The sequence below is a fragment of the Schistocerca serialis genome, chromosome 1 (genome assembly GCF_023864345.2).
Source record: "Schistocerca serialis cubense isolate TAMUIC-IGC-003099 chromosome 1, iqSchSeri2.2, whole genome shotgun sequence".
NCBI lineage: Eukaryota > Metazoa > Arthropoda > Insecta > Orthoptera > Acrididae > Schistocerca > Schistocerca serialis.
In genome coordinates this window covers 832,932,045-832,955,736 of record NC_064638.1, presented here as the reverse complement: position 1 = coordinate 832,955,736, position 23,692 = coordinate 832,932,045, and the positions used below count along the sequence as shown (strand labels likewise).

At 42.1% G+C, this 23,692-nt stretch overlaps 1 protein-coding gene across 2 annotated transcripts in view; it reads right to left on the bottom strand.

Moving 5' to 3' along the window:
* Positions 1–23,692, bottom strand: part of LOC126484832 (aminopeptidase Ey-like) — a 243,462-nt gene that overhangs the window by 197,640 nt on the left and 22,130 nt on the right. For both annotated transcript variants that reach the window (XM_050108430.1, XM_050108438.1), the window contains exon 3: positions 5,419–5,681. In XM_050108430.1, the coding sequence (XP_049964387.1) occupies positions 5,419–5,681 (263 nt within the window). The remainder of the gene's footprint in view (positions 1–5,418; positions 5,682–23,692) is intronic.

Genomic DNA, 23,692 nt, shown 5'->3' with positions numbered 1-23,692 from the left:
TTTGTATTCTACAACATCAGTTCGAGGAGGTCTTGGTGTAACCAGACAACTGCTACCCTGTCGCTGTGGAAGGTGAGATTAACTGTATAGATCACCACTTTCAGATAGCTGTTGACACGCTCTACAATACCTGAAACTCTTCCCGTTTCCATATGTTGCGAAGTCATCTACATTTTTTTTGTCAATGAGTAACATCGCCTCTGTGTTTTATTTCAACCGTCTGTGTGTTGTAGAAGCTGCACAGCTTATGCCAGGCGTTGTTCAGCTTTCTGTGAGAGCCAAAGGATCGAAACGTGTTAATGTCGGTTTAGCAGCAGATGACACAGACCTCTAAGACTTGGTAGAAAAAGCAAAGTGTATGGCTCTGTATACTGATTGGATGTGATACACCTGAAGAAACGATGTATTAAACTGCTTATGAAGGAATAATACAGGAGCCATCTCGTATGATTAATAGTTTGCTGTATATGATCTTCCTCCAGTACAGACGGCGAAATTTTGTGCAGATCTGCGCAAATGTCTTTGAGCACTGGTCTACAACTCCAATGCAGTGATGTAGTATATATAATATGCTCAATGACAACATGCAGACGGTAATTGTTTTTCGATAGGCTATATAAGGAGAGAGAGAGATGCTGTAAGGTCTTATACGAGGTTCTATTACAAGTAGTGCTATAACAGGTTAAATTTTGAATGCAGTAAGTTCTCTCAAATCTACAACGATTTTGCTCATAAAACTAATAGGAATAGGCTGTCTCTATTCTCGAGGACTCATGACTGTTTTATTATTATTATTATTATCGTCTCAATTGCGTGTTTAAAAGATAGGCGTTATTTCATACTTCATATCGTCTAATTATAAAGTATACACCACTTGAATTATAGCTCGTTGTGCAATCTAGAAATGACATGTGAGCATATTGCGTGAAACAGGTTGTGATGATCAAATTGCTTACAAAAATAGAAGGCTATACGTTTGTAATAAACACGTGATAGTCTGTGATCGGCGGGGTTGCACTTCGCTTGATATCGCAAAATAATGCGAAGCAAATTGTATCCTGCAGTTGCACATAAAAACTGAAGTGTCGGCAGAAGTGCCAACACCGTGTTGTTTGAGGAAACCGAAATGCACGCTATAAGCTCACGCAGGATGGCGTGAGGTCTGAAACAGGATACGTAATGAATGCTATAAAGAAAAGTACGTAGCTGCTGGAATACTTAACTTTAATCCACAACTGGTGAACATTGGTCTTGTTACTGTACATGCTTCATTAGATACATAGCAAAGGATAAATGGCGCCTTGCTAGGTCGTAGCAATTGACTTAGCTGAAGGCTATGCTAACTATCGTCTTGGCAAATGAGAGCGTAATTCTCAGTAAACCTTTCCTAGCAAAGTCGGCTGTACAACTGGGGCGAGTGCTAGTAAGTCTCTCTAGACCTGCCGTGTGGCGGCGCTCGGTCTGCAATCACTGATAGTGGCGACACGCGGGTCCGACGTATACTAATGGACCGCGGCCGATTTAAGGGCTACCACCTAGCAAATGTGGTGTCTGGCGGTGACACCACAAAAACTATACCGATTTTGCTCATGAAACTAAAAGAAAATAGACTGTGCCTATTTTTGTGGAAAGAGGACATTTATTGTCGTCGCAGCTGTATTTTTCTTTTTTTAATAGTTGCTTTATTATGGGAGTCGTGCTGATGTTAAATACAAACGTTATAGTTCAGTGCTCGCAGTGGCGTGGTGCCAGAGTTCCCTAAGAAGTCGCGGCTGTCCCTTTAGACAAACAACCCACAGTCGGGATAGGCCTCATTTAGCACGGTTTTGTCCTGAGGGATGCCGGCGTCATACTCTATTCTATGTATAGCTTTTGTCAGCATCGATAACTCTGATTGCCCATCAGTGTGCTCGCCGGAGCACATTGTACTGAAGACACTGTGGTGTGAGGCTGCAGTCGCTTTAGGTGGAAGGCTTCCTGTTTTCCAAGAAGCAGACTTTGAAGTAGCCATCTGTAGCATTCTCTGGAGGGCGGGGTGGTGCAGCTAAGTTTCCCTTTTGTGTTGGCTAAAATCATTGCATCAGGGCATGTCGTGTACCGCAAAGGATAGCATAGAGCCTGGTCAGGCCAGCAGCCACATAGGGGTTGCAGTGGGGCTGCAGAGAAGCAGCAAAGGGCTACAACCCATTGCGGACATCAGGCAGCTCATTCCATGAGGCTTTCGGCGGAGCTGCTGGCCTCCCTGTAGGTGGATTTAGGGAGGGAGGGAGGGAGAGAGGTGAGGGATGAAGGGCCTCGATTTTCGGCAGTACATTGAGGAGAACGCACGTTCAACTACTGCCCACTCTGCAGTCTTTTAGGACGACGATTTTCCCCAGTATATGTGTTGCATTATGACCCCATCATTATAAGTGCTGGCCTTTTCATGACAATTTTGAAATTTAATTAGAACTGTGATGCATTTTTTCCATCAGTTGTGGTACCGTGTATTGGCTTCTGTTACCTGTGTTGCAGGGTGCTTTTTGAGCAGGCGTCTCTAGCGAACTCTGACATCAAACGATAGATACTACATGCTCACATTTAATACACTTTTTAAACTCCTCTCTGCCCATCGCCAGCATCTCATCAATTGAACATAGTTCCAGCCAAAAAGAATAAAGATAGTACCCTACACCCCTGCCTTTTTCCCACCAGCTTGTAGGTGAAGGGTAGAGTTTGAGTGTGTCTGTCACTAGTTTCGAGTGGTATTGCGAATTTTTTTCCCAGTAGGGTAACACCAGTTGTATGGTATCATCAGTTATTATAGTTGTGTAATTAGGTCTGATCTTTATGATTAATTATGTAATTAGGACCTATCTTTACTTCATTTTCCCAACCAAAATAAATAAAGTGCACTAACCTAGCCTTCCTCTCCTGCATCTGGACTTTTTCCATGTGTTGGGGGTGCACTTGGGCTTTCCTTCCAATAGAATCAGGGCTCAAGTCCTGGAAAGGGCACCGCCATTTTTAATTTCCCATCAATTCCAAGCACCTCTGGTGGTATAATTGTGTTACGAGGGTGCACTTGGACTCTGCATCAAGTAGGGGGAGCAACACCATTTTTAATTCCTGCCATTTCCGGGTGACGGTCAGGTGGGATGTGAGCACAGCCCTGGGACAAAGAAATTCCTACAAAAATTCGAAATCCCCACCAAAATTCGAAATTTCCGCCAAAATTCGAAATTCTGACCAATAGGGTACGTGGGGGGAGGGGAGGGGAGGGGGGAGGCGTTGGGGACCATGTGCAGGCTGAGAAAAACATGTGACATCATCCAGTGGTGGGCATAGTAGGGGACAGGAATGGGCATGGTCGGGGCGGGGGGGATTATTGATTAATTTAATTAATTGTCATATCAATTTGATATCAAAATTGCACCAATGCCGCCACTACCCTACTACTGGCATCGTATGACACTTGCACTGACAAACTAAATCACACTATTTTACGAGTAATCGCATGGTAAAAATCTGGTACTATTTGGAACAGCCAGAGAACATAGCAGTCAACATCCCTTAATTTTAGTAGCTCCACAAGTTATAATCATCAATGAGTAGCCTCCACTGTACACGGAAAACCTGCAGAAATTTGTAGAATCTCTTCCTCGTCGAACTGATGCTGTTATGAAGGCTACAGCCGGTGTGAGATAGCATTAGTGTGATGTCTTCTGAAGGATGACTAATTTTTAGTCCAGTGTGCTAATTTACCAGCAGAACATGAGAGGACATTTGAAACTGCTATTCCAAGATACATACTGGTACAAGCATTTACTCATCAAGAGCCAACTCCCTAAAAATCTTTAGTAAATTACCACCTGTAGTTGGTACATGGTTTGGAAATTGTTCGAATTGAAGATGTATTACTAGTTGTCATAAACTCTTTGAGGCACACTGTGTCATAGCAAATCAAACTGTGTCAAAACAACAGGGTGAATTTGAAATACTCGTTACACTGGCACAAAACCGCATAGTGGGCCTGCAGTGCTTCATAGGTCACACTTTGAACTTGACAAGCGGTAAATTACTTGAGTAGTAATTTAAAGCATGAATAGTGGAGAATACAAAAGCCCAGCCACAGCCAGAACGACTTGGGAATATGAGTGAAATGTCACTAGTAGCATCATATCACAGTTGAGGAGAAATTTACAATAGGGAGCAAACATTTAGCAGCTGAATGGATGAGATTAGTCAAATGGTACAACCCAGTGATCGGATCATTTGCTTGCCATAACTGACCAAAAACTTCCAACCAGCGCAGTGCATGTCCACACCAGAGATCATGGAGAAACCTCTAAGTGAAACATCTGCTAGACTGTAACAGCATCGAGAGGTTGCTCTGTGTGCGTGGTGACGAAACATATGCTTTCCCCTCACTCAAAGGCACCACTTGGCTCCACGATCCTGGTCATGCTGAGTGGACCGAGGAGCAGTTGGGTAGTGTCCTTCTGACAGATAATTTGCTGTTTAACATGGAGATTGATTCTCATCGTCTGTTCATTTGGGGCCTCTAAGAATACGTTACAATCCTGACAATATACTTACCTAACCTATGGCAGCACTGCATTTACAACTGAATATCTTTCTTAGGGACACTGTCACGTTTGTAATCTACTGAGACAACATTTCGCTGTTGTATGTATGCATTTTTGGGTCTAATTGACTATCCTTGGTAACAAAGTATTGCAGCCGTTATATTACCACCATGGATGATTGGTGACCTCCAAAGTGCACTTGACAGAATTGTTACCGCAAGCCATGCTGGTCTGCTTCATCCACAGTACGCCATCGAGAGCAGAGTACACCATACTGATATGCTGCAGTACTGTAGGATTGACCTTGTAATGGTTTTGATGAGTATCAGAATAATTTCGAGAGAAGAAGTATGCTCAAAAGCACAACACAGAGGTTATTAATTCAGACACGTCATCATTAGACAAAAGTTTAGATGCCTATAGTATACAACTGTAAATACTATCTTTGTTCATAAACTGGCAATGAGGAAAGATAGTCTGAAACTGACTTGGATAAAAAAAAAAGATGAAGAGTGCAAAATTAGAAATGTTTAGATGTGTTCGAGTCACTAGCCATGTAACAACTGCATCACGCAAAATCTATGATGGCATCAGACAATATTTGTGCTTAATAAGCCGTCGCCAGTAATAATTCTAAAATTATTTAATTCTTTTTTATCATTATGTAGTTACTTGTCGGCTTTCATAGGTTACACAATGTCTCTTTATTTCTTCTTTTTATCTACTGACTGTCTGGAGATGACCACTGACTGGTGAAAACCAGTTAAGACATTTTGAAATGGCCATTACTTTCATTACGTTGTTGTATATTTATGTTGGGGACAATTTGTATTAACAATGATAAGCACACCTGTAGTCCTCGTAACCCTCTTGTGGTCTGATGACTTCCATTTCTGCCTTTAATGGTTCTAAATTTTCTCCTGCATGTACAGTCACTGTCTTTGTTGGAGACAAGCAGGAGATGTTGACTACCAGCACACCGGCAAAGTGTCCTTCCTGTGGAATGGGCTGCAACCACACGTGGTAGCCAATTGGAGTAACATCCCGTGGCAGGTATGGGCCATCTGTGCCTGTCTCGGGGATTTTCAGCTCGCGTGTGCTGCGTCCATGGTCCTGGAACGTAGAATTTTGTATATGATGTTTCTAAACTAAAACAAATAACCTTAAAAATACAATTAACTCTGTAAGTACCACAACTGCACTGAAATGAAGGTTATATTGAAATAGGCCTACAAGTATCAACATCATTCACTCTTTCTATGTGTGTCAAAATGTTAAATGTACACAGTTAATGACAAAATACTGTTAACTGTTACACATGGATGAAACTTACCCCATTCGCGTGTTTCTCTATATTTTAAGAAGAATGCATTTCCCAGGACAGGCAAAGATTACGTCTACAATTGATATCAAAAAAATTGGCTAGCGGAAATTGCAACCAGAGTTAAAGTTCGGTACATAGCGGACGTGAATGAAATTCAACATTCCGTATTTTTCTGTTTACCTTGGGAACACGCGCGCCTCTAATTTCAAAAATTACAGGAAACTGATCTTGTCAGTATTCCAGACTCGTTCCAAGAAGGCACAATTTTTTTCTACAAACAGAGTATGCTAGTATTGTCCGTAGATGTAGTGCATGTTAACTAAATAAATACACTCTGAGGTGACCAAAGTCATGGGATGCCTCCTACCATCGTGCCAGACCTCCTTTTGCTCGCTGTGGTGCAGAAACTCGACGTGACATGGACTCAACGAGTCACTGAAAGTAACCCCAGAAATATTGAGCAATGCTGCCTCTATAGCCCTCCATAATTGCGAAAGTGTTGCCAGTGCAGGATATTGTGCACGAACTGACCTCTCGATTATGTCCCATAAATGTTCGATAGGTTTCTTGTCAGACGAGCTGGGTGGCCAGATCTATAGCTTGAATTTTCCACAATGTTCTTCAAACCAATTGCGAACAATTATGGCCTCGTGACATGGTGAAATGTCATCCATAAAAATTCCGTCATTGTTTGGGAACATGATGTACGTGAATGACTGCAAATTGTCTCCAAGTAGCCGAACATCCTGAGGACGCAGTCCATTCCATGTAAACAAAGCTCACACTATTATGGAGCCACCACCAGCTTGAACAGTGTCTTGTTGACAACTTGCATCCATGGCTTCGTGGAGTCTGTGCGACAGTCGAACCCTACCATTAGCTCTTAGCAACTGAAATCGGGATTCATCTGACCAGTCTACGGTTTTCCAGCCGTCTAGGGTCCAATGGATATGGTCACGATCCCAGGAGAGGCGCTGCAGGCGATGTCAAGCTGTTGAAAGGCACTCACATCGGTCGTCTGCTGCTATAGCCCATTAACACCAAATTTCGAAGCACTATCCTAACTGATGCATTTGTCGTACCTCACAGAGTGATTTATGCGGTTATTTCACGCAGTGTTGCTTGCTGTTAGTGTTGACAACTCTAGGAAAATGCCACTGCTCTCGGCTCTTAAATGAAGGCCACCAGCCATTGCGTTGTTTATAATGAGAGGTAATGTCTGAAAAGCAGTATTCTTGGCATACTCCTTACTCTTGAGACTGTGGATCACGGAATACCGAATTCTCAAATGATTTCCGAAATGGAACGATCTCTGCATCTACTCTCCTGGAAATTGAAATAAGAACACCATGAATTCATTGTCCCAGGAAGGGGAAACTTTATTGACACATTGCTGGAGTCAGATACATCACATGATCACACTGACAGAACCACAGGCACATAGACACAGGCAACAGAGCATGCACAATGTCGGCACTAGTACAGTGTATATCCACCTTTCGCAGCAATGCAGGCTGCTATTCTCCCATGGAGACGATCGTAGAGATGCTGGATGTAGTCCTGTGGAACGGCTTGCCATGTCATTTCCACCTGGCGCCTCAGTTGGACCAGCGTTCGTGCTGGACGTGCAGACCGCGTGAGACGACGCTTCATCCAGTCCCAAACATGCTCAATGGGGGACAGATCCGGAGATCTTGCTGGCCGGGGTACTTGACTTACACCTTCTAGAGCACGTTGGGTGGCACGGGATACATGCGGACGTGCATTGTCCTGTTGGAACAGCAAGTTCCCTTGCCGGTCTAGGAATGGTAGAACGATGGGTTCGATGACGGTTTGGATGTACCGTGCACTATTCAGTGTCCCCTCGACGATCACCAGTGGTGTACGGCCAGTGTAGGAGATCGCTCCCCACACCATGATGCCGGGTGTTGGCCCTGTGTGCCTCGGTCGTATGCAGTCCTGATTGTGGCGCTCACCTGCACGGCGCCAAACACGCATACGACCATCATTGGCACCAAGGCAGAAGCGACTCTCATCGCTGAAGACGACACGTCTCCATTCGTCCCTCCATTCACGCCTGTCGCGACACCACTGGAGGCGGGCTGCACGATGTTGGGGCGTGAGCGGAAGACGGCCTAACGGTGTGCGGGACCGTAGCCCAGCTTCATGGAGACGGTTGCGAATGGTCCTCGCCGATACCCCGGGAGCAACAGTGTCCCTAATTTGCTGGGAAGTGGCGGTGCGGTCCCCTACGGCACTGCGTAGGATCCTACGGTCTTGGCGTGCATCCGTGCGTCACTGCTGTCCGGTCCCAGGTCGACGGGCACGTGCACCTTCCGCCGACCACTGGCGACAACATCGATGTACTGTGGAGACCTCACGCCCCACGTGTTGAGCAATTCGGCGGTACGTCCACCCGGCCTCCCGCATGCCCACTATACGCCCTCGCTCAAAGTCCGTCAAGTGCACATACGGTTCACGTCCACGCTGTCGCGGCATGCTACCAGTGTTAAAGACTGCGATGGAGCTCCGTATGCCACGGCAAACTGGCTGACACTGACGGCGGCGGTGCACAAATGCTGCGCAGCTAGCGCCATTCGATGGCCAACACCGCGGTTCCTGGTGTGTCCGCTGTGCCGTGCGTGTGATCATTGCCTGTTCAGCCCTCTCGCAGTGTCCGGAGCAAGTATGGTGGGTCTGATACACCGGTGTCAATGTGTTCTTTTTTCCCCTTCCAGGAGTGTAGCTCCAAATACCATTCGACATCCAAAGTCTGTTAATTCCCGTCGTACAGCCATGATCATGTCGTAAATCTTTTCATGTGAATCACCTGAGTACAAATGACAGCTCCGCCAATATACTGCCCTTTTATTCATCGCGTATGCGATACTACCACCATCTGTATATATGCATATATCTGTCCCACGACTTCCCTCACCTCAGCGTAAATACTCACTCTAGTTGAATAAACAATGTGCAGGCTTTGTATGCCTCATGTTCGAATCCAAGTGACTTTCTTTTTTTATCCACAATAAGAGCCACATTTTTCTATTCAACAATTTGTTGTCTATGGACCCCTCCACTGGATTACCTCAAACACATTTTGATGATGTGCACCTAATTTCGTACAGAAGATGCGATGGAACTCTTGCTATTGATCGATGGAGTTACTACTTCTGATGAAGAGTGACCCCCCAGGAGGCGAAAACTTGAATTTACTACCTCTGTTTGACATAATATGTGAGAATAATTTACATAGTTTCGTTGATGTTACGCGATAACAGACTGACAGTCTGTCATAGGACTTAGGTCCGCATGTGCACCATTCGTTCTATAATAGCCAATGACAGTACATGAGAAAGGTCAAATATCTGCAGCACGTCGCCTTCAGTCGACTTACATTATTGCCGGCCGGAGTGGCCGAGCGGTTCTAGGCGCTTCAGTCTGGAACCGCGCGACTGCTACGGTCGCAGGTTCGAATCCTGCCTCGGGCATGGATGTGTGTGATGTCCTTAAGTTAGTTAGGTTTAAGTAGTTCTAAGTTCTAGGAGACTGATGATCTCAGATGTTAAGTCCCATAGTGCTCAGAGCCATTTGAACCATCTGAACTTACATTATTCATATGCCATGCCTCATCATCAGCTGACTTTTCATGACCACGTAACTGGTCTTGCGAAGGAAGGAAATTTGACGGAGTCAGAGACATGGGATGGTACTCCCGAGTGCAATGCTCAACCATGGATAAAACATTATCGAGGTACTGGAGAATCGAGTACGCATGTGGGAATTGGTCTTTGATGTGGAACAAACCATGTCCGGGGCAACACGTAATGGCGAAATGCTTTTTAAACGTGGTGCAGTTGAAACATATGCTGCATTTCCCAGATCGGTAGATATAGTTCAGCGTTGGCTTCTTAAAGGTGGACTACTTAGCAAACGTGCAGTTATCAACGAGAAGTTTGTAATGATCATCCACTCTGCCAATTAGCGTTTGCCAAGGTTAATGTCAATCGTCATTGGGTGAATCTGTATTTGTATTTCCGATGAATCTGTATTGTCCTTAGCAAATGGTGGTCCGACACGAGTATAAAAGGAGCAAAGTGCCTGTTTCGACCCCACTTCACAGTGGCCGTATACCTGTGGCAATTGGGGCTGGAAGAGCGCTGCCCACTATACCCATATTATGAGTAATATTATGGTCCTATCTGTGGAACAACTATACTCTGAGGAAGAGGTTTTTCCGGCAGGACTGGTCACCTACACATGTGACAGCGACGATAGAGGAATGGTTTGCAGAGCAGAACGAGAGTTCTCTTCGCGATTGGCCTCCTTCTGCACCCAGGACTAAACCACACAGAAAATGTATGGGCACAGACGAAATAGACCATATGAGAAAAGTGGTCTGATCCCACGCCAAAAACCCGTGATGATGTTCGGAACGTCACCCTAGTTTTCTGGGAGCAGGTGGGAGAAAATGAGACATGTATTACCCACCTCGTAGACTCCCTTCTTCTCAGACTGAAGACAGTCTTTGAAGTTTAAGGCTTTTGGGCAGGGTAATAAGTGACATGAAGGCTCATGCTATGCTCTTTTGAGGGACGAAAATATCTTAATAAGAACTGTGAACCTTTTCTTTCAACCATATCTGTACCACCATTTTAAGTGTATTATCATGTAATGCCCTCGTGTCATGTGGTGTGTTGTTGAGGAGGGGGTGAGGGAGAGAGGAGGGTGGCTCTACCTAATATCTGATTGCTTCTAAGCAGTTGCTTACTTGTGCATCCTTATGCTATGTCAGTATGGCGTTAATCATTCTACAACACTCAAAAGTACAAGTGTTCTTTATTTTTATGAACAGATCTGTGCACCACATAAGCAAGGGGGGACAAGAGGGGGCACTTGCCCTCTCCTAGAATTTTGGAACAGCCTTCTTACTTATTACAGAAATCTAGAAATGACTGGCAGATTTGGCACTGTCGAGCACGACAGGAAGTACTTCATTAGCCAAGTTGCAACTTGGTGTCACTGGCTACTTCAGACATAAGTGTAGCAGCATCGGTGATGCAGAAACTATTGTACATCAGGATAGTGGATTCAGGATGGCATTCAGGACGTTGGGTGCAAACTGCCAATTCATCAGAAGTCGTGGAATCAGAAATGCTCCATTAGCAAATACATTCTTTATTCCTTGAGATGCTCGTATACTAGCCGATGCCAGTGAACCCCATGAGAGTGTGGTTGCCTCACAAAGCACAAAGCAGTGTACTTGACCACAGTGGCACATGGCAGCCAGGTAGGAGAGCCAGCTCAACTGAGTGTAGTGTCAGCATGTAACCCTACGGACGTGGTCCCGATCTCAGGCGTCGGCAGTCTGCCGGCAAGTCTGTGGACAGGTGGCTGCTATGGTAATCGGTCAAGTGTTGGCGCACTGGCTCTCTGGCTCCGAACCCAAGACCACTTACAGATTCCCTGATGCCGGAAGGAGTCATCCTGGATGTGGAACCAGCTGGCTGGCTCCAGTTGAAGCTCCGGTAGCAGCACATCTAGCAGCGGTTCGCCGACCAGCCAGTAGATAAAGCGGCTGTACATGACGAAGTTGACCGCCCCCCCCCCTCCCCCACACACACACAGGACTGTCGATTGGCGTGGAGTTAGTGTCGATAGCAGTTGAAGAAAAGAATACTGCTAACTCAGAGGTGCGAGTATTTATAGACGATTTTGTAAAACGCCTGTAAAATTTCGTAAAATGCTTCTTTTATCGCTAATTTAGTTATTTTGCGGCTGTCAGACTCGGGTATGGGAATTTGACATGGAAAACAGACTTCGTTATGAAATAAAACTGACCGTACACCTAATGCAAACACGTATCTCTTAATGCTTTTCAGATGTTAAAGTACCTCAGTTATGAAATGAAAAAGTTACTTTGTAATAACAATGGTAAAAATTATTTCGCGTTCTTATCCCTTTAGCGCTTAACACAATCCCTAACAGTGCATCGGTTTATCCATTCCCATATCAACAGTTAAGCTCGTCTCACATTTATACTGAAACAGTCAATGCTACAGTGCAACATTTATCTAACAGGTAATCACTGATTATGGGAGCCTTCTTTAATAACCTGCTAAGAGCAATATGTTCCCCACGGAAGTTACTGACTTACAAATTCTCTTTCAACCATAAATTTCATACGTAATCCCTCGAGTTGTTCTGATAATAAAACCGAATCAGTAAGACACTGTTACCCTACTATCTGACACAATATTTTCAACTTTTAATTATATTTTCTTGCAAATTATTCCTACTATTAATGCGTGACGCGGTTGCGCGCGACCACTCAGTACGTAACCAAAGCAACGACTCAATTCTGCATACTGTCTCGGCACGCAAGTACTGACTTGGGAGCCAATGATAAGTAAGGAGTATAAGTACGTAACCAGTATATCTACAACTGCTTTGCATTTGTTAGAGAGAATCTAGGTAATTTTGGACTAAGAAGGTCAATTCATAGCCATAACACAAGAAGTGGACGTACAGTTAATGTCCCATATGCTAAGTTGGCAAAGACCCATAACAGTTACAAAGGTCTTGGTCTTGTCTACTTCAACAAATTACCTGAATATGAATACACAGTCCCAGTAGATAAATTTGAAACTAGTGTTTGAGATGGATGAAAAGTGAACGAATTTACTATACTCAAGAGTTCCTTGAGCATGTTTCAAAAGATCCATATTTCTAATGAGAATGAACACTAAACCAACAAGAAAGTTTATGTGTCACGTTGTGTAACTATTTATTACCGTACTGTTTCGTGCACTTTTCTCGTTTGATCCTTGTCATTCTCTTAACTAAGCAGGTAACTGATTTTTTAATTGCTCTGTGATGAAACTTTCTGTTGTTACTGTCACTGAACTAAAAATGCAGTGTATCTATGTCGCATTATTTAGTTAATTTTTGTTTTTTGCACTTAATGACATTTGACTAAGTTCGTATTATTACAATTGCTATTATTATTGTGTTAACTGACGACACTGATTGCATGTAAAGATGCTCAAAGGTGAAATGGGACATCCGTATTTGTTTCACTATGTCATAACATTACAACAAGATTCCCACAGACAAATAATTGCATACTAACTGAAACGCATGCGGCTAACTTGTGGCAAATCGTTTTTGCGATGGTTTTTGCCGCACCTTCTACACCCTTGTTTGGTTCGATCGCCCTCTCGAAACTTTCTGTCAGAGAGTTTCTTGTGCAAAGAACAGGGGGCTATTTGAGTGCGTTCGTGTTGCCGCTGGGTCGACTTGGTTGCAGTGCCTGAGTTGTGTGGTGGCTCCCCATGAGGTGCCGTGAATGGCGCGGAATCTGGTGACAGGGGCCAGAGCAGTCGGCTGTAGCGTGTTCAATGTGGCTGTCACTTGGGTAATAGCGTGGGCAGCTTTACGATTGCTAGAGGCATGTGCTCTGGTAACATCCTGATGTGTGATATTCTGGAATTCTGTGGTGCGGAGTCCTGCGGAACCCCCAATGAGTTGGAGACATTGTGGCGAAGGCGAACTATTACATGAGTCTTGTCAATTTTTCTTCATTGTGGTAGCCTGTGGCCGCGATGTTATCTCTAGTCCGTCTTGAGGTCTAAGCTGTGGTGTGGTGGCTCTCTTCTTCGTGGTTCTCCACAAACCGGTGAGAATTATCTGGCTCATTATACTGTTCCCGCTCCCCGTTACATCTGAAATCCAAGTAATGTGTTTACTTTTCTGTCAAATTTTGAACAATGTCGTGACCTCAAGCTCGTCGGTTTTTGTTAAGTTTTAAATCAGTAACTATTGTGTGTTATCACTAATCCAGTCCTCGTTTTACGTTTGTGGGTTACTTGTGGTAACAAATTCATGTTTCAGGTATTTTCATCCAAATGTTCTGCTTTGTTTAGGGCAGAATGAATACTGATGTCTTAAAAAACGCACACAGCATGCATTTAACCGCGAGGCTTGTACAGGGCTGTGTGCCAACATTTGGAGCCAGGTTCTTAAGTTATGTAATCTGGTTTTTTAGTCTGTAATCTTGTGGAAAGTAAGTCAATTGTTATCATTACTGTACTATTCAAGTTCTGTCTACTGTGGGAGCTGTTACAAAAATTTGCTATTTATTTTCAAGGTATCATTACTGATTTTTGAGCTGTCTGATTGAACTGAGTACCTTGTAACACAGTAAGCCGGCTCTTATAGATAGATACCAGTGGCGTCTCCAGAGAGTTTGTGGTCGTGCGTCAACGACTGAATAAAATTAGGAAATTATGTTATTATTGTTAATCAGTATCAAGTACATTAAGTCTGTGATTTTGATCGATAATGCTTCAACTCAACTATCTACCGCTAGCCTACCCCCTGGCAGTCTGCAACACACTAAACCTCAGCCAAGGCGTTGGCATAGCATCACTGCTGAATCCCTCGCTGTGTGAGTGTCACTGCACATGCGTCAGCCCCATCCACTGGTCAGCCAGCCTGCAGGCTGTATGTTAATTCTCTTGTCAATGTCTCAGCGTGTTGTTTGCTGTCTGGCTGGCTTGTGTTTCTTGTGTACACGAAGACTGCAGTAGTTTTGAGATGGGTAGTGAAAACATTATGCAAAAAGTATTGCACAATTCTTTTTAATTACTATGTTACACAGAGAAGAAACTGATTATTGACAATGGCAGACCATGCCCTAACTTAACACTATCCACGTGTGCAAAGGCAAAATGTCGTCATACTGGAATGGGATTTAAGAGGCATTTTTGTATGGAGTTGAACGAATTCTTCCCCCATGAACCATGGGCCTTGCCGTTGGTGGGGAGGCTTGCGTGCCTCAGCGATACAGATGGCCGTACCGTAGGTGCAACCACAACGGAGGGGTATCTGTTGAGAGGCCAGACAAATATGTGGTTCCTGAAGAGGGGCAGCAGCCTTTTCAGTAGTTGCAGGGGCAACAGTCTGGATGATTGACTGATCTGGCCTTGTAACATTAACCAAAACGGCCTTGCTGTGCTGGTACTGCGAACGGCTGAAAGCAAGGGGAAACTACAGCCGTAATTTTTTCCCGAGGACATGCAGCTTTACTGTATGATTAAATGATGATGGCGTCCTCTTGGGTAAAATATTCCGGAGGTAAAATAGTCCCCCATTCGGATCTCCGGGCGGGGACTACTCAAGAGGACGTCGTTATCAGGAGAAAGAAAACTGGCGTTCTACGGATCGGAGGGTGGAATGTCAGATCCCTTAATCGGGCAGGTAGGTTAGAAAATTTAAAAAGGGAAATGGATAGGTTAAAGTTAGATATAGTGGGAATTAGTGAAGTTCGGTGGCAGGAGGAACAAGACTTTTGGTCACGTGATTACAGGGTTATAAATACAAAATCAAATAGGGGTAATGCAGTTGTAGGTTTAATAATGAATAAAAAATAGGAGTGCGGGTAAGCTACTACAAACAGCATAGTGAACGCATTATTGTGGACAAGATAGACACAAAGCCCATGCCTACTACAGTAGTACAAGTTTATATGCCAACTAGCTCTGCAGATGATGAAGAAATTGATGAAATGTATGACGAGATAAAAGAAATTATTCAGGCAGTGAAGGGAGACGAAAATTTAATAGTCATGGGTGACTGGAATTCGTCAGTAGGAAAAGGGAGAGAAGGAAACATAGTAGGTGAATATGGATCGGGGGGAAGAAATGAAAGAGGAAGCCGCCTTGTAGAATTTTGCACAGAGCATAACTTAATCATAGCTAACACTTGGTTCAAGAATCATAAAAGAAGGTTGTGTACCTGAAAGAATCCTGGAGATACTAAAAGGTATCAGATAGATTATACAATGGTAAGACAGAGATTTAGGAACCAGGTTTTAAATTGTAAGACATTTCCAGGTGCAGATGTGGATTCTGACCACAATCTATTGGTTATGAACTGCAGATTGAAACTGAAGAAACTGCAAAAAGGTGGGAATTTAAGGAGTTGGGACCTGGATAAACTGAAAGAACTAGAGGTTGTAGAGAATTTCAGGTAGAGCATAAGGGAACAACTGACAGGAATGGGGGAAAGAAATACAGTAGAAGAAGAATGGGTAGCTCTGAGGGATGAAGTAGCGAAGGCAGCAGAGGATCAAGTAGGTAAAAAGACGAGGGCTTATAGAAATCCGTGGGAAACAGAAGAAATATTGAATTTAATTGATGAAAGGAGAAAATATAAAAATGCAGTAAATGAAGCAGGCAAAAAGGAATACAAACGTCTCAAAAAAAATGGCAATGGTTCAAATGGCTCTGAGCACTATGGGACTTAACAGCTGTGGTCATCAGTCCCCTAGAACTTAGAACTACTTAAACCTAACTAACCTAAGGACATCACACACATCCATGCCCTAGGCAGGATTCGAACCTGCGACCGTAGCAGTCGCATGGTTCCGGACTGCGCGCCTAGAACCGCGAGACCACCGCGGCCGGCCTCAAAAAAAGAGATCGACAGGAAGTGCAAAATGGCTAAGCAGGGATGGCTAGAGGACAAATGTAAGGATGTAGAGGCTTGTCTCACTAAGGGTAAGATAGATACTGCCTACAGGAAAATTAAAGAGACCTTTGGAGAGAAGAGAACCACTTGTATGAATATCAAGAGCTCAGATGGCAACCCAGTTCTAAGCAAAGAAGGGAAGGCAGAAAGGTGGAAGGAGTATATAGAGGGTTTATACAAGGGCGATGTACTTGAGGACAATATTATGGAAATGGAAGAGGATGTAGATGAAGATGAAATGGGAGGTAAGATACTGCGTGAAGAGTTTGACAGAGCACTGAGAGACCTGAGTCGAAACAAGGCCCCGGGAGTAGACAACATTCCATTAGAACTAATGATGGCCTTGGGAGAGCCAGTCATGACAAAACTCTACCATCTGGTGAGCAAGATGTATGAGACAGGCGAAATACCCACAGACTTCAAGAAGAATATAATAATTCCAATCCCAAAGAAAGCAGGTGTTGACAGATGTGAAAATTACCGAACTATCAGTTTAATAAGTCACAGCTGCAAAATACTAACGCGAATTCTTTACAGACGAATGGAAAACTGGTAGAAGCGGACCTCGGGGAAGATCAGTTTGGATTCCGTAGAAATGTTGGAACACGTGAGGTAATACTAACCTTACGACTTATCTTAGAAGAAAGATTAAGAAAAGGCAAACCTACGTTTCTAGCATTTGTAGACTTAGAGAAAGCTTTCCCTTCTTTGCTTAGAACTGGGTTGCCATCTGAGCTCTTGATATTCATACAAGTGGTTCTCTTCTCTCCAAAGGTCTCTTTAATTTTCCTGTAGGCAGTATCTATCATACCCTTAGTGAGACAAGCCTCTACATCCTTACATTTGTCCTCTAGCCATCCCTGCTTAGCCATTTTGCACTTCCTGTCGATCTCTTTTTTTGAGGCCGGCCGTGGTGGACTCGCGGTTCTAGGCGCGCAGTCCGGAACCGCGCGACTGCTACGGTCGCAGGTTCGAATCCTGCCTAGGGCATGGATATGTGTGATGTCCTTAGGTAACTGGAATACTCTCTTTCAAATTCTGAATGTGGCAGGGGTAAAATACAGGGAGCAAAAGGCTATTTACTATTTGTACAGAAACCAGATGGCAGTTATAAGAGTCGAGGGGCATGAAAGGGAAGCAGTGGTTGGGAAAGGAGTGAGACAGGGTTTTAGCCTCTCCCAGATGTTATTCAATCTGTATATTGAGCAAGCAGTAAAGGAAACAAAAGAAAAATTCGGAGTAGGTATTAAAATTCATGGAGAAGAAGTAAAATCTTTGAGGTTCGCCGATGACATTGTAATTCTGTCAGAGACAGCAAAGGACTTGGAAGAGCAGTTGAACGGAATGGACAGTGCCTTGAAAGGAGGATATAAGATGAACATCAACAAAAGCAAAACGAGGATAATGGAACGTAGTCAAATTAAATCGGGTGATGCTGAGGGGATTAGATTAGGAAATGAGACACTTAAAGTAGCAAAGGAGTTTTGCTATTTAGGGAGTAAAATAACTGATGATGGTCGAAGTAGAGAGGATATAAAATGTAGACTGGCAATGGCAAGGAAATCGTTTCTGAAGAAGAGAAATTTGTTAACATCGAGTGTAGATTTAAGTGTCAGGAAGTCGTTTCTGAAAGTAGTTGTATGGAGTGTAGCCATGTATGGAAGTGAAACATGGACGATAACCAGTTTGGACAAGAAGAGAATAGAAGCTTTCGAAATGTGGTGCTACAGAAGAATGCTGAAGATAAGGTGGGTAGATCACGTAACTAATGAGGAGGTATTGAATAGGATTGGGGAGAAGAGAAGTTTGTGGCACAACTTGACTAGAAGAAGGGATCGGTTGGTAGGACATGTTTTGAGGCATCAAGGGATCACAAATTTAGCATTGGAGGGCAGCGTGGAGGGTAAAAATCGTAGAGGGTGACCAAGAGATCAATACACTAAGCAGATTCAGAAGGATGTAGATTGCAGTAGGTACTGGGAGATGAAGAAGCTTGCACAGGATAGAGTAGCATGGAGAGCTGCATCAAACCAGACTCAGGACTGAAGACCACAACAACAACAACATTGAACGAATTATCTGACTGGCTTTGCAGCGACGGCGTGATGAGCACATTTCTTGTTGAACGTGTCTGTTATTTGCAGCAAAAAACCTATTAGGAGTAAGCAATGGTATTGTGTTTCAAATCATCGTAATACTGCAGGGAAGAAACATGTGAGTCTGGAGTTCACCTTTCTACTTTTTTTTAAGAAACAACAAATTTATTCCATGCTCTGCTAGAATTGCTGTTCTTCTGAATTCTCTACGAAGGGCAGAAACAGAATTGTACAATGAGAAAGTAAGAGACAACAGTGAAAAACTGAACAGATTAATTAATGCAGTTTGCTAATTAGCGAAACAAGAACTATCCTCTTGAGGCCACGCGGAGAATTCAGAATGTGCGAACAAAGGAAATTACATGAAATATCTTCTTGCAAATGCCGAGTTTGATCCTCCATTGAAGGAACGTAACGTCTATGGTTTTCTGCTGCACATCGGCAAGCATTCAAACAGATTAAATAAATGCGTTAGCTGATGTTTTGAGAGATGATATGTGTAATGAAATTAAGAATATGGATTTTGTGGCTGTTATGCTTGATGAAACATCACATATAAGCCATAAATCACAATTATCAATTATATTCTGTTACTTTTCAGTATCATAAAAAAAGTTGTGGAACGATTTCTTGGGTTTCACAATGTGAGTGCTGACAGAACTGCAACAGCTCTTTTTAATCATGTCACTGAAATAATGGACCAATATAACAGTGGGACTAAATTAATTGCCCAAACCTATGAGGTCACTGCCATCATGAGTAGCCACCTCAATGGACTCCAAAGAAAAAAAATTGTTCAAATGGCTCTGAACACTATGGGACTTAACATCTGAGGACATCAGTCCCCTAGAACTTAGAACTACTTAAACCTAACTAACCTAAGGACATCACACACATCCATACCCGAGGCAGGATTCGAACCTGCGACCGTAGAGGTCGCATGGTTCCAGACTGAAGCGCCTAGAACCGCTCTGCCACACTTACCGGCCATACAGACTGTAAGAACAAAGAAGTTTCGATAATGTTATTTTAATACATTTATGAAACTTCGACCATGTTATGACTGAAAAATGGATTTGTAGGATCATGAAGAATTTTCAGAACATATTTCTAATAAGGTTTAATACAACTTATTTGCCCATTCAGATGATTTGTTTAATATACTTCAGTCCAAAAACATTGACATTTTGTATGGCAGCACAAAAATCATAGACTTTCAAAAGCAACTGCGAAGTGAAAGAGATTTTCGAAGCAGTGTGGTCTTCAATTCATGGTAATGTGGAAAATGAAGTCCTGATTCAAATACAAAGGAGAAAAATTTAATGGTGAAGCACAGCAAGATTATTGATGACATCAGCAATCAGTTACCAATTAGATTTGCAGTATTTAGAAAGCTGGAGTATTTTAATTTGATAAAACCAACAAAAACGGCTCACTTAAAAAAAAGAGAGAGAGAGAGAGAATTTTCCTAATGATTTATTGAATAAAGTGAAAATATTTATGACTGTGTTTTCAACGAAAGCAAACTCCGGAACGAGCGTCGTGTGTCGTAGGCTTCTAATGAAGGGTTGGACAAAACATCCGAATCAGAATTTTATTGTCTCATAACGTACAAGTTAAATCACTGACTTTATGTACAGGAGACTCGTCAATTTGTACTATAAATTATCTGTTGGATTTACAGAAATATACAAATTAGCAATGCTGGTCTCAACAAGTCTTTTGACTATGTCATCTGTCGAGAGATCATTCTCGTCAGTGAAGAGGATACACACCTACCGCCACTCTACTCAAATGTAGAACCAGATCACTAACTTAAGTCTTATCCCCACCGAGAAAGAATTACTTCCCAACTTTTGAGAGGACAAATTCAGGTTCTACAAAGCAATAATGAAGAAATTTCTGCAGAAGGAAAGATGAATGAATTTCATTTATACCATTTGGTTGTGTTCAAGCAGCTACAGTGCTTACACTGAAAAGTTGTTTTCCCACTGTAATGTTTGTTGAACGAAATGAAGAGTTCATGTCTGTCATCCACCAAGTACAATTAATTTTCATAATCTCAATGTAGTAGTAAATTTAGACGCAAGACAAATAATCGTGTGTTCTAGTGTTGAAAAACTTTTGTGTCTACGCAGATTTGGTTGTTTTTATTTATTTTATTTTTTGTATTGAGAGAATGTCCTCGAAACATATTATCAAATCAGGTTTCTTAGGATAGAAAAGTTTTCAGGTTGTCCATCCTGTACATTCAACTGTGCTGCAAACGGTTTCGTATTTGTCCTGTTTTATTAATTATACAGTGATGATTAGATTAGATTAGATTAGATTAATACTTGTTCCATAGATCATGAATACGACACTTCGTAATGATGTGGAACGTGTCAGGTTAATAAAAGATGTCTGTACAAGATATTACATTACACAAAATATTGCGTGACACTAATGTTTAAGTTGTTGTTGTTTTTTTTTGTTTCTTTCCCCTTAATTTATATCTAAAAATTCAGCCAATGAGTAGAAGGAGTTGTCATCTAGAAATTATTTTAATTTATTTTTAAATGTTAGTTGGCTATCTGTCAGGCTTTTGATGCTGTTTGGTAGGTGACCAAAGACTTTTGTGGAAGCATAATTTACCCCTTTCTGTGCCAAAGTCACATTTAACTCTGCATAGTGAAGATCATCCTTTCTCCTGGTGTTATAGCCATGCACACTGCTATTACTTTTGAACTGGATTGGATTATTAACAACAAATTTCATAAGTGAATATATATACTGTGAGGGTACTGTGAGGATCCCTAGATCCTTAAATAGATGTCTGCAGGATGCCCGTGGGTGGGCTCCAGCAATTATTCTGATTACACGTTTTTGAGCAATGAATACTTTTCTACTCAACGATGAGTTACCCCAGAATATGATGCCATACGAAAGCAGTGAATGAAAGTAGGCATAGTAAGCTAATTTACTGAGATTCTTATCACCAAAATTTGCAATAACCCTAAAAGCATACGTAGCTGAACTCAGACATTTCAGCAGACCATCAATGCGTTACTTCCAGTTTAGCCTTTCATCAATGGACGCACCTAAAAATTTTGAAAATTCTACCTTAGCTACAGACTTCTGTTCAAAGTCTATATTTATTACTGGAGTTGTGCCATTTACTGTACGGAGCTGTATATACTGTGTTTTACCAAAATTTAAAGAGAGTCCGTTTGCTGAGACCCACTTAATAATTTTGTGAAAAACATCATTTACAATTACATCACTTAGTTCTTGGTTTTTGGATGTTATTACTATACTTGTATCATCTGCAAAAAGAACTAACTTTGCATCTTCATCAATGTGGAATGGTAAGTCATTAATGTATATCAAGAACAGTAAAGGACCTAAGACCGAATCCTGTGGGACCCTGTACTTGATAGGCCCCCAGGTTGAGGAATCGGCTGATGTTTTAACATTAGATGAACCACTTATTTCAAATTTCTGCATTCTTCCAGTTAAGTATGAATTAAACCATTTGTGCACTGCCCCCCTCAAACCATAATGATTTAGCTTATCTAAAAGAATTCCATGATTTACACAATCAAAAGCCTTTGAGAGATCACAAAAAATACCAATGGATGATGTCCGGTTATTCAGAGCATTTAATATTTGATCAGTGAAAGCGTATATAGCATTTTCTGTTGAAAAGCCTTTCTGAAAACCAAACTGACATTTTGTTAGTACTTTATTTTTACAAATATGGGAGGCTTCTCTTGAATACATTACTTTCTCAAAAATTTTTGATAGAGCTGTCAGAAGAGAGACTGGGCAGTAGTTGACATCCAACGTATCCCCCTTTTTATGCAATGGTTTTACAATGGCATATTTCAGTCTATTGGAGAAAACACCCTGCTCCAAAGAGCTATTACATCCGTGCCTGAGAATCCTACTTATCTGTGGGGAACAAGCTTTAAATACCTTGCTGGAAATGCCATCAATTCCGTAAGAGCTTTTACTTTTCAGTGAGTTTATTATTTTACTGATTTCAGAGGGAGAGGTTGGTGGAATTACAGTTGTTTCAAACTGCACAGGTATGGCCTCTTCTGTTAGTAGCCTTGCCTCTTCTAGTGAAGATCTAGATCCTATTTTCTCCACAATATTTAAAAAATGATTATTGAAAATATTTTCAATTTCTGATTGTTTGTTAGTACACTTGCCAGTCAGTTTTATGGCACTAAAGTCTTCCTGTGCTCTTGGTTGCCCTGTTTCCCTTTCAATAATATTCCAAATTGCTTTAATTTTATTATCAGAGTTATTGATCTCAGACATGATACACATGCTCCTGGACTTTTTAATAACTTTTCTTAGTACTGCACAATAGTTTTTTTTATAATATTGAACAATTTCGGGGTCAGTACTCCCTCTTGCTGCTAGAGCTGATCTGCTTGAGTGTACTACAAGGGCCTGACACACGGTTTTCTTTTTTAAATCCATTGTTCTTTACACATATCCAACAATCGAAACACCACTATGACCATTTATTTAGTTTTAAATGTGTCCTCCCTTCCGTGACCAGTTTGCGCCACAATTTCCGACCAAAGGAACCTCCCAATATTTAACGCTATTGAGTCCCACAAATAAATTTTCTCTGATTTTCACAAAATGAGAGTTAATGTGTAAAGCATACTAGAATATTTTTTCTTTGCCAGCGCCTTAAGATTCAACTCAGGAGACGTCACTGACAGATACCGTTTTGAGAAGGCTATATATCCGTGATTAATGTTATTTCGTGTTTATGTACTCAGGCTTTAAATTTAAAAGAGTTCTTCACTAACTGAATGTGTGTGTGTGTGTGTGTGTGTGTGTGTGTGTGTGTGTGTGTGTGTGTGTGTTTTAATCTATTCACTGCAATGAACTGTGTTGTAACTCCATTTACAAGGCTTCGTCATACTTACAGTATGGAAAGTTACATTTCTATCTACTTCTTTGTTTTCCTAGTTGTATATTTCTTACATTCTGTGCGGATTTTTTCTATTTAAGAGTAGTATTCTACAGTTTTTGCAGCTGTAAAATATAGAGTCATTCAGTCTGAAGCACAGTTGTCATTTCTTCTGAACAGCTAGTTACACAACTCATAAGCTGTCAGTCTCCATTGGTGATATGTCAGGAGGGAAGCAAGTAGCAAGTCG